Below are 14,133 nucleotides of genomic sequence, written 5' to 3'. Positions count from 1 at the left end.
AAAATCGTTTTTGAAATTTCTTTAATTGTAACTTTTCGCTATACCTACCTTTTTGGTATAAAACACAAAAACTTTCGATTAATGGTATTTCTCATACATGGTCGTTAACTTTGGAAAGGTTATTTTGTATCTACGGCGCCATGTCACATGGTATATTGTTTTTTTTTCATTACGCACGTTCATTTATAAATTATTAAATTAAATATTTATCTTTTTTATATTTAATTAGTGTATATTTTCTTTCTCTTCCGCTATATTTTTTTTTATTTAATTCATTAAATCTGTTAATTATGAGGACCAAAATAATGAATCGTGTTAATTTATTCTCTAATTTTCTTGTTTTTGTTCTGTTATATAAATTCTATTTTATTTGTTTTTTCTCTGAAGGATAAATTCTATTTTCTTTGAGTTTTTTTTTCTGTATTCCAATTAAGTAAAATAAATTTTCTCTAAAATAAATTTTGCTAAGTTTTCCATTTAGTTTACTATATAATAATTTTATTTAAACTAAAACACGACGGTGTAGACATAAAATATCTCTTCCAAAGTTAGGGAACATATTTGGGAACTACCGACCATAAGTATAAAACTACCTGGTATATTTCAAAACAAGAATTCCCTAGGAATCGGAATCGTACTTGGTATTGGAATCGTTAATCAATATTTTCCTGGAATCGGAATCGTATAAAAATTAGGAATCATCCCAACACTAGAAATAGATCATGACTTAAAAAATGTTATTCAAATGTGCCTTTTTAGTAGACTAGCTCTAACTATATTGGCATTGGTAGGCTAGATTTGGATATTAAAAGGTGCCATGATAGAAAGCACCATTTTAAAGAGTAAAAGCCCTGTTTGCCATCCTCATAATAATTTTCTAAAACCTGAAAGTCTATTCTTTGAAAAAATCAAAAAATCGAATCCATTTTTTTTCTTGGACACAAGTTCCAGGCCTTTGAACTTTGTCGAAAGTTAATTTTGTGATTTTTGATGTCCCATATATTTTAGTAGGATGTTTATAAACTGGTTTATTTTACATTTTTGAATAGAGCTCAAGGTGTTCTTCAAGAAAATATATAGTTTTATATGGTTCTGAGCAACTGTTACTGAGTTATTACCATTCTAAAATGGAACAAAGTCCGTAAAATATAAGTTTTGCGGACTTTTTGCCATATTTGGTACCCCATAATTTCAAATTTATTTGTTTTCAAAACCTAAATTTTATTTTTTGAGGAAGTATTCAAAGCATACTATGAGGTTTAAAGCATTAACAGGATTTTGGGTTGATTGTTAGCAAGAACTTACTCTTTAAAAATTCAAAATTTGACTTTTTGGGGTGATTTTTTTTCAAATTTTGTAATTTTTGTTAGCTCCGTAATTTTTTTTCAATTTGGTTAGAGACCATGAATTAAACTGATTCTTATAGTATTCTATGGACATAATTGAAAGCAGTTCATCCAGACCTTTTTAAATATAACAATTTCTGAAAATTGGCTTCCAAAATTGAGAAAATCCTCAGTGTCGAAAAAATTTGAGCGATGTGAAAATTTTCAAAAGGCCATAAAATTTGAAGGGAAAAAGGAATTGAGCTGAAATTTTCAGGATTTACTCCTTTCAATGCTACTAAAAGAATCTGAAAGTTTCAGGCGATTTGGAGAACATCAATTCCAATCCCTCACTGAGATTGGCTGGACCCAATTGCAAATTACTTAAGACCCCTATTCAGTCATGGCTGACAAAATTAGAGCATGCTTCTCCCAGTAAGTAAATAAAGGGTTCCACTCGAAATTTTGTCCAAATTCTTGAGTTTGACATTTCTGAGTTCGACAAGATACACCTGAAAAAGGTCGGAAGTTACATCACACTCAAGATGAGAACAGTAGTCCGATGAATCCAAATAATACAAGAGACTGTTATCTCTCTCTCTATCTCTCTCTCTCTCTATCTCTCTCTCTCTCTATATATATATATATATAAAATACAATAAAAAATCAAACATTTTTCTGTTATCAAAGAAGAATTTAAGAGTTTATATTCATACTCACAAATGAACACATTTAAAAGATAAGGCACATTCTTAATTATGCTGTGATTAAAAAGAATTTCCAAGATTAAATTTTAAAGTCAACATTTCAATAATGACATAACCGCTATTTATAGAAATCTTTTGCTTCATAGAAATATTAATTACATAGGCAGGCAGTTTTCTAAAACCAGCAGTCAAAAATTGCTAGCAAATTTGTGTGGGTTCTTCTGGTCACTCCAAACTACTGAGGCTAAAATGTTTTATGACACTTTTGAGGGATGAGACTATATTTTTGCGATTTATCATAAAAAAAGTGAACTATTGATAACTACCAGATTCATCTCGTCTTCATTTAAGGATTGTATTGCTTTTTACAGGTTTTAATTCTGATATTTGGTATGAAGCTCCTCCTCCAACAGAACAGCTGGGTAGGTGAAAAAGTGGCAAATTCAATTCAAACATTTCAGTTTGGGATCTGTTTCTCTTTTCTATCCAACTTTTTGCATTTGCCTTAATAAATGAGTTCTGGCATATTTGACTTACTGTTTCGGAAAATAACTTTACTCTGGAGAATTAAAAAAAAATCACTTGCAAATCCCAATTTACAAAAAATGTTTTTCTTAAAAAATATTGTTCAAATTTGACAAGTCAATTTAATCAATCACAAATTTAATCAGAAACATGTTTTACACAAAGTTTTTCAAAACAGCAAAATCTCAGAATAAAAAGACATCTTTTTCATAAAAAAAAACAATAGTTATAGTTTTTTTTAAGAAAATGAACAAACAACAACATGATAATAACTGATTAGTCACTCCATTACCATCATCAGAATTGAAAATGCAAATTGTAGTTTTTCATACATTTCTACCATTATTATCCTAAACAAACAAGACGATTTTTTTTAGTAAAAATATGTGCCAGACCTAAGACATAACTGGGCCTAATTATTAAAACAATAGCTTTTGGATAAAATTCGACTTTATTCGTCAACATAATCTCCTTTTAGGGTGATACATTGATTTTCTAGCAATTTAATATATTTTTTCTGTAGAAGAATTTATCTTTTCAACTTAAATATATCTCAATTTTTATATCAAATTTTCATTGGAGCCAAATCTCTTTTGAGGTTTGCAAACTGGTATTAGTCACCAGAGGACGGATATGAAGAATAGGGGTGGTGTGGAAGCAGTTCATATAGTTTTGCCATTGTTGCGATTGATTCATTTGTGGCCGGTTTGTTTTGCAATTTCTTCCTTTAAATGCACCAATAATCTATATAAATAATAACAACCAATAATCTATATAAATAATAACAACCAATAATCTATATGAATAATAACAACCAATAATCTATATAAATAGTAACAACCAATAATCTATATAAATAATAACAACCAATAATATATATGAATAATAACAACCAATAATCTATATAAATAATAATAACCAATAATATATATGAATAATAACAACCAATAATCTATATGAATAATAACAACCAATAATCTATATGAATAATAACAACCAATAATCTATATGAATAATAACAACCAATAATCTATATGAATAATAACAACCAATAATCTATATAAATAATAACAACCAATAATCTATATGAATAGCAACAACCAATAATCTATATGAATAGCAACAACCAATAATCTATATAAATAACAACCAATAATCTATATAAATAACAGCCAATAATCTATATAAATAACAACAAATAATCTATATAAATAACAACCAATAATCTATATAAATAACAACCAATAATCTATATAAATAACAACCAATCATCTATATAAATAACAACCAATAATCTATATAAATAGTAACAACCAATAATCTATATGAATAATAACAACCAAAAATCTATATGAATAATAACAACCAATAGTCTATATGAATAATAACAACCAATAATCTATATGAATAATAACAACCAATAATCTATATGAATAATAACAACCAATAATCTATATGAATAATAACAACAAATAATCTATATGAATAATAACAACCAATAATCTATATGAATAATAACAACCAATAATCGATATGAATAATAAAAACCAATAATCAATATGAATAATAACAACCAATAATCGATATGAATAATAACAACCAATAATCTATATGAATGATAACAACCAATAATCTATATAAATGATAACAATAATCTATATAAACAATAACAACCAATAATCTATATAAATAATAACAACCAATAATCTATATAAATAATAACAACCAATAATCTATATAAATAGTAACAACCAATAATCTATATAAATAGTAACAACCAATAATCTATATAAATAGTAACAACCAATAATCTATATCAATAGTAACAACCAATAATCTATATAAATAGTAACAACCAATAATCGATATGAATAATAACAACCAATCATCTATATAAATAGTAACAACCAATAATCTATATAAATAGTAACAACCAATAATCTATATAAATAGTAACAACCAATAATCTATATCAATAGTAACAACCAATAATCTATATAAATAGTAACAACCAATAATCGATATTAATAGTAACAACCAATAATCGATATGAATAATAACAACCAATAATCTATATGAATGATAACAACCAATAATCTATATAAATGATAACAATAATCTATATAAATAATAACAACCAATAATCCGTATAAATAACAACCAATAATCCGTATAAATAACAACCAATAATCTATATAGATAATAACAACCAATAATCTATATGAATAATAACAACCAATAATAGATAATAACAACCAATAATCGATATGAATAATAACAACCAATAATCTATATGAATAATAACAACCAATAATCTATATGAATAATAACAACCAATAATCTATATGAATAATAACAACCAATAATCTATATAAATGATAACAATAATCTATATAAATGATAACAATAATCTATATAAATAATAACAACCAATAATCTATATAAATAATATCAACCAATAATCTATATAAATAGTAACAACCAATAATCTATATAAATAACAACCAATAATCTATATAGATAGTAACAACCAATAATCTATATAAATAGTAACAACCAATAATTTATATAAATAATAAGAACCAATAATCTATATAAATAGTAACAACCAATGATCTATATAAATAATAACAACCAATAATCTACATAAATAATAACAACCAATAATCTACATAAATAATAACAACCAATAATCTATATAAATAGTAACAACCAATAATCTATATGAATAGTAACAACCAATAATCTATATAAATAATAACAACCAATAATCTATATAAATAATAACAACCAATAATCTATATAAATAGTAACAACCAATAATCTATATAAATAGTAACAACCAATAATCTATATAAATAGTAACAACCAATAATCTATATAAATAGTAACAACCAATAATCTATATCAATAGAAACAACCAATAATCTATATAAATAACAACCAATAATGTATATAAATAACAACCAATAATCTATATGAATAGTAACAACCAATAATCTATATGAATAGTACCAACCAATAATCTATACAAATAACAACCAATAATCTATATAAATTACAACCAATAATCTATATAAATTACAACCAATAATCTATATAAATAGTAAAAACTAATAATCTATATAAATAATAACAACCAATAATCTATATGAATAATAAAAACCAATAATCCATATGAATAGTAACAACCAATAATCCATATGAATAATAACAACCAATAATCTATATAAATAATAACAACCAATAATCTATATAAATAGTAACAACCAATAATCCATATGAATAATAACAACCAATAATCTATATAAATAATAACAACCAATAATCTATATAAATAATAACAACCAATAATCTATATAAATAATAACAACCAATAATCTATATAAATAACAACCAATAATCTATATAAATAGTAACAACCAATAATCTATATGAATAATAACAACCAAAAATCTATATGAATAATAACAACCAATAGTCTATATTAATAATAACAACCAATAATCTATATGAATAATAACAACCAATAATCTATATGAATAATAACAACCAATAATCTATATGAATAATAACAACCAATAATCTATATGAATAATAACAACCAATAATCTATATGAATAATAACAACCAATAATCGATATGAATAATAAAAACCAATAATCAATATGAATAATAACAACCAATAATCGATATGAATAATAACAACCAATAATCTATATGAATGATAACAACCAATAATCTATATAAATGATAACAATAATCTATATAAATAATAACAACCAATAATCTATATAAATAATAACAACCAATAATCTATATAAATAATAACAACCAATAATCTATATAAATAATAACAACCAATAATCTATATAAATAATAACAACCAATAATCTATATAAATCATAACAACCAATAATCTATATAAATAACAACCAATAATCTATATAAATAGTAACAACCAATAATCTATATAAATAGTAACAACCAATAATCTATATAAATAGTAACAACCAATAATCTATATCAATAGTAACAACCAATAATCTATATAAATAGTAACAACCAATAATCGATATGAATAATAACAACCAATCATCTATATAAATAATAACAACCAATAATCTATATAAATAGTAACAACCAATAATCTATATAAATAGTAACAACCAATAATCTATATCAATAGTAACAACCAATAATCTATATAAATAGTAACAACCAATAATCTATATGAATAATAACAACCAATAATCTATATGAATGATAACAACCAATAATCTATATAAATGATAACAATAATCTATATAAATGATAACAACCAATAATCTATATGAATAATAACAACCAATAATCCGTATAAATAACAACCAATAATCCGTATAAATAACAACCAATAATCTATATAGATAATAACAACCAATAATCTATATGAATAATAACAACCAATAATCTATATGAATAATAACAACCAATAATAGATAATACCAACCAATAATCTATATGAATAATAACAACCAATAATCTATATGAATAATAACAACCAATAATCTATATGAATAATAACAACCAATAATCTATATGAATAATAACAACCAATAATCTATATGAATAATAACAACCAATAATCTATATGAATAATAACAACCAATAATCTATATGAATAATAACAACCAATAATCTATATAAATGATAACAATAATCTATATAAATGATAACAATAATCTATATAAATAATAACAACCAATAATCTATATAAATAATATCAACCAATAATCTATATAAATAGTAACAACCAATAATCTATATAAATAACAACCAATAATCTATATAAATAATAACAACCAATGATCTATATAAATAATAACAACCAATAATCTACATAAATAATAACAACCAATAATCTACATAAATAATAACAACCAATAATCTATATAAATAGTAACAACCAATAATCTATATGAATAATAACAACCAATAATCTATATCAATAGAAACAACCAATAATCTATATAAATAACAACCAATAATGTATATAAATAACAACCAATAATCTATATGAATAGTACCAACCAATAATCTATATAAATAACAACCAATAATCTATATAAATAACAACCAATAATCTATATAAATAACAACCAATAATCTATATAAATTACAACCAATAATCTATATAAATTACAACCAATAATCTATATAAATAGTAAAAACTAATAATCTATATAAATAATAACAACCAATAATCTATATGAATAATAAAAACCAATAATCCATATGAATAGTAACAACCAATAATCCATATGAATAATAACAACCAATAATCTATATAAATAATAACAACCAATAATCTATATAAATAGTAACAACCAATAATCCATATGAATAATAACAACCAATAATCTATATAAATAATAACAACCAATAATCTATATAAATAATAACAACCAATAATCTATATAAATAATAACAACCAATTATCTATATAAATAACAACCAATAATCTATATAAATAGTAACAACCAATAATGTATATAAATAACAACCAATAATCCGTATAAATAATAACAACCAATAATCTATATAAATAGTAACAACCAATAATCTATATCAATAGTAACAACCAATAATCTATATAAATAGTAACAACCAATAATCTATATAAATAGTAACAACCAATAATCTATATAAATAGTAACAACCAATAATCGATATGAATAATAACAACCAACAATCTCTATAAATAATAACAACCAATAATCTACATAAATAGTAACAACCAATAATCTATATAAATAGTAACAACCAATAATCTATATAAATAGTAACAACCAATAATCGATATGAATAATAACAACCAATAATCTCTATAAATAATAACAACCAATAATCTATATAAATAGTAACAACCAATAATCTATATAAATAGTAACAACCAATAATCTATATCAATAGTAACGACCAATAATCTATATCAATAGTAACAACCAATAATCTATATAAATAGTAACAACCAATAATCAATATGAATAATAACAACCAATAATCTATATGAATGATAACAACCAATAATCTATATAAATGATAACAATAATCTATATAAATGATAACAACCAATAATCTATATAAATAATAACAACCAATAATCCGTATAAATAACAACCAATAATCTATATGAATAATAACAACCAATAATCTATATGAATAATAACAACCAATAATCTATATGAATAATAACAACCAATAATAGATAATAACAACCAATAATCTATATGAATAATATCAACCAATAATCTATATGAATAATAACAACCAATAATCTATATGAATAATAACAACCAATAATCTATATGAATAATAACAACCAATAATCTATATGAATAATAACAACCAATAATCTATATGAATAATAACAACCAATAATCTATATGAATAATAACAACCAATAATCTATATGAATAATAACAACCAATAATCTATATGAATAATAACAACCAATAATCTATATAAATGATAACAATAATCTATATAAATGATAACAATAATCTATATAAATAACAACAATAATCTATATAAATAATAACAACCAATAATCTATATAAATAGTAACAACTAATAATCTATATAAATAATAACAGCCAATAATCTATGTAAATAACAACCAATAATCTATATAGATAGTAACAACCAATAATCTATATAAATAGTAACAACCAATAGTCTATATAAATAATAACAACCAATAATCTATATAAATAATAACAACCAATAATCTATATAAATAATAACAACCAATAATCTATATAAATAGTAAAAACCAATAATCTATATAAATAATAACAACCAATAATCTATATAAATAATAACAACCAATAATCTATATAAATAATAACAACAAATAATCTATATAAATAATAACAACCAATAATCTATATAAATAATAACAACCAATAATCTATATAAATAATAACAACCAATAATCTATATAAATAATAGCAACCAATAATCTATATAAATAATAACAACCAATAATCTATATAAATAATAACAACCAATAATCTATATAAATAATAACAACCAATAATCTACATAAATAATAACAACCAATAATCTACATAAATAGTAACAACCAATAATCTACATAAATAGTAACAACCAATAATCTATATAAATAATAACAACCAATAATCTATATAAATAGTAACAACCAATAATCTATATAAATAGTTACAACCAATAATCTATATAAATAGTAACAACCAATAATCTATATAAATAGTAACAACCAATAATCGATATAAATAGTAACAACCAATAATCTATATAAATAGTAACAACCAATAATCGATATAAATAGTAACAACCAATAATCGATATAAATAGTAACAACTAATAATCTATATAAATAATAACCACCAATAATCCATATGAATAATAACAACCAATAATCTATATGAATAATAACAACCAATAATCTATATGAATAATAACCAATAATCTATATGAATAATAACAACCAAAAACCTATATGAATAATAACAACCAATAATCTATATGAATAATAACAACCAATAATCTATATGAATAATAACAACCAATAATCTATATGAATAATAACAACCAATAATCTATATGAATAATAACAACCAATAATCTATATAAATGATAACAATAATCTATATAAATGATAACAATAATCTATATAAATAATAACAACCAATAATCTATATGAATAATAACAACCAATAATCTATATAAATAGTAACCACCAATAATGTATATAAATAACAACCAATAATCTATATAAATAGTAACAACCAATAATCCGTATAAATAATAACAACCAATAATCTATATAAATAGTAACAACCAATAATCTATATAAATAGTAACAACCAATAATCTATATAAATAGTAACAACCAATAATCTATATAAATAGTAACAACCAATAATCTATATAAATAGTAACAACCAATAATCTATATAAATAGTAACAACCAATAATCTATATAAATAGTAACAACCAATAATCTATATAAATAATAACAACCAATAATCTATATAAATAATAACAACCAATAATCTATATAAATAGTAACAACCAATAATCTATATAAATAATAACAACCAATAATCTATATAAATAATAACAAGCAATAATCTATATGAATAATAAAAACCAATAATCTATATAAATTATAACAACCAATAATCTATATAAATAGTTACAACCAATAATCTATATAAATAATAACCAATAATCTATATAAATAACAACCAATAATCTATATGAATAGTAACAACCAATAATCTATATAAATAACAACCAATAATCTATATAATAATAACAACCAATAATCTATATAATAATAACAACCAATAATCTATATAAATAATAACAATCAATAATATATAAAAATAATAACAATCAATAATCTATATAAATAGTAACAATCAATAATATATAAAAATAATAACAACCAATAATCTATATAAATAATAACAACCAATAATATATATAAATAATAACAACCAATAATGTATATAAATAATAACAACCAATAATTTATAAAACTGGTCAGCATTCTCATGATGATGAAACAATGAAAGACAAATTTTTAAAATTGAAACTCGCGAACCGGAAAGACACTTTCTGGTTTGCAAGTTTCTGTTTACAAAATTTCTTTTATTATTATTATTATTATTGTTGTTGTTATAATAAAATGAAGAGGAAATTGTAAACAAAGAAAGAAACATATTGAATAGAAGAGTAAGTGGGTTTAAGATGATTTATTAGATAAGGTGTGCTTATTTAACAAAAAGTCGGAGTAAGATGTCTCCGACTGTTATTACCGTGAGACAAGCAAAAAGCAAGCCCTTGACGGTTTATATATATAAAAAAAACTGTACTCGTACAGTTTAATCAAAACATTAAAATATTGAAAAAGGTTATATTGTACATATCCGTTTTGGACTGAAGATCTCCGAAAAAAAATTTCACTCAATTTGATAGAGTAGTTTTTTTTTGTTTTTTTTTTTTTTACAGCGAAAAAACACGTTTGTATGACAGCACGTTGAAGATAGGCATCTTGGAATTTTTAGAACCTGCCTCCCTGTAAAGCGCCAACACTCCCTCCCCATCTTTAATACTAGTTTTTCTTCCTAAAAATCAAACCTTTTGCTCGGTATTATAACAAATTGTTTTTTTGCTGTGTAAAAAAAAAAAAAAAAACTACTTCATGAAATAAACTAAGTGAAATTTTTTTTCGGAGAACTTCATTCAATAACGGATACATACAATTTAAACTTTTTTTGATATTTTCATTTTTTAATATTTTGATTAAACTGTACCAGTACCAAAAAAACATTAATATTTTTAATATACAATTCTTAAGTTTAATTACAAACCAAAAATAAATTCTTAAAATTTTTTATTGTAACGACATTATTTGTTTTACAGCAATGATACAACGAACAAAAGGCTACGATTTTTCTTTTATTGGGGAGGGGTTAAAAATAACGGGTTTTGTCGTTTTTGTCTTCATATATCTCATCTTTGCTCGGGATTCTCCATCCTATTTTCTGGTTAGTTCTGTGGTTAAGATTAAAGCAAGTTTATTTAGTTGTATAATGTAACTTAGCAATACACATGAAAAGATTGAAATTGCTTAAAATATCTCAATATGGCAAGAGCTTGGTGATCTAAGAAAGAAACTTTAAAAAATTTTTAAATCTGACCAAAAATAAGGAAGTTAGGACTATTTTTGTACCTCGCACATTTGGATATTTTCCCTCTTTAAGACCATATGTGTTTCATCATTTTTTTTTTTTATACCACTTTTTCTGTAAAAATGCTACATATTTGTTAAAACACAATGCAATGCAATTTACGATATGAATGTACTTTTGTTCAAGGAATCCGAATATTGCACTGAAAATCTCCAGAAATTAATGGTTTCCAAGTAATCTGCAGTAAATGTACATAACTATGCTGCAATATCATGAAAAAATTATGTTTGCATTAAAAAAGAAGGTATAGAAATCAAAGTTGAATTGTAATGTATTTTATGTATAAGAAATTGAAATCTAATACTAGAACTGTTTAAAAAGGAATATATTGCAATATTTCTTTGGTATTATTGTAGATTAACACCTGCTAAACCACCCTCCCCACCTGCCTCTCCAAAATGTGATTATCCCCCTTCTTTTTTAGGTAATCACATTTGAACACACTGAAAAACTTGGCAGAGATTTAAAAGAAAACAACAAAAATATAAATTTAATATAAAAACTGAATATAAAATATTTAGGGCAGTTAGCTATTTTCTTTTTCTATGTGAAATAAACCCTGTAAGCTTTTTTTTTTTAAACTTTGGCTAGGGGCAATTGTGAAAACTTGTTAGACAGACAATTCTGAAAACTTGTTAGACAGAAAAAAATAAAAACAATTATTTTAGAATGGGGGGAGGCATATTAGTTTTACATATAAATTTAATGTAAAGTAATCCACCATTTTCAGGCTATTTTAGTGTTTCAGAGCAGTTAATTTATTTTTCTATGGACAATTTGAAGACATTTTGTATGGTGGAGGTTTACCACTCGGATTTAGGGTTACTGGTAGAGTTATGAAAGGGTTTTTATTTTGAAGTGGGTGCCATTCACTTCAGAATGGCACCCACTAGGGTTAAAGGAGATTTTTTTCGGGGTGGGACATGTCAATCAAGGTTGGGAATTCATTATACATTAAATTTATATGTGAAAATGACCCTTCCTCCCTTCTACTCTAAATTCTCAATTCTTTTTATTATCATTTTTTTCTTTTTTTCTTCTACTAAGTTTTTATTTTTAGAATATTCATATATAATCACTAAAAAGAGTAGAATCTTATTTAGCTTTTCTTTATTGGCATCTATACAACCATTTATCACTTCTGTTGTGTTCTTGCACCAGGCAAAGCCAAGTAATCCATAAAAATGCTGTCATGTTGCTATGGGAAGGAACATTCTTGGCATGCAAGCAAAACAAAAAATATGGAATGAAAACATATGGCTGGGGTTTGATCAATCAGTGACCTTTTGTTAGTTTGATTGTTCAAAATTGTTATGCAGTTTTTTGTTTATTTTTGTTCAGCTGATATACTCCCCATGACCATTTTCAAGTATCTTTTTCATCTATGCTGATGTTTTCTAATATTTAAATGTAACTGTTGTTGATTATGTCTGTAATATAAGAATCCTCCTCCTCTTATATTTACCAGACAGATAGGGCCTTTCCTTTGAATGCCTGTGGACAGATATGAACCAGACAGCCCCATCCACTCCCCTGTCACTTTATGTATATCTTTCTCTACTTATGCTATCTCCTCTCCCAAAAATATAGTAAACAAAAATGGAAAAAATAAAAATAAAGAGAATAAATTTTAGCATGAAATCCAACCACATGAACCACCTACAGATTTTCACATGCTGCAAAATGAACAGACTTCTAAAAACTGTGCTTAGTTTCAAGATGAAAAATATATAGGTGTATGCATATATTTACGTATTGCACAGGGATGCAAGTGTGATGTTTGTG

General features: G+C 23.6%; 1 protein-coding gene across 11 annotated transcripts in view; it reads left to right on the top strand.

Annotated features, from left to right (window-relative positions):
- LOC145249658 (protein YIPF3-like) overlaps positions 1 to 14,133 on the top strand; it is a 107,708-nt gene that overhangs the window by 56,876 nt on the left and 36,699 nt on the right. For 3 of the 11 annotated variants that reach the window (XM_080111436.1, XM_080111438.1, XM_080111439.1), the window contains exon 4: positions 2,404 to 2,454. The exons of the other annotated variants lie outside the window; for them this stretch is intronic. In XM_080111436.1, the coding sequence (XP_079967562.1) occupies positions 2,404 to 2,454 (51 nt within the window). The remainder of the gene's footprint in view (positions 1 to 2,403; positions 2,455 to 14,133) is intronic. 11 annotated transcript variants of the gene reach the window in all.

This window comes from Euprymna scolopes, chromosome 28, assembly GCF_053919585.1.
Source record: "Euprymna scolopes isolate OS-2025 chromosome 28, ASM5391958v1, whole genome shotgun sequence".
In the NCBI taxonomy this organism is placed as follows: Eukaryota; Metazoa; Mollusca; class Cephalopoda; order Sepiida; family Sepiolidae; genus Euprymna; species Euprymna scolopes.
The sequence above is the reverse complement of the archived record's forward strand: the minus strand, read 5'-3'. Positions and strand labels throughout refer to the sequence as shown.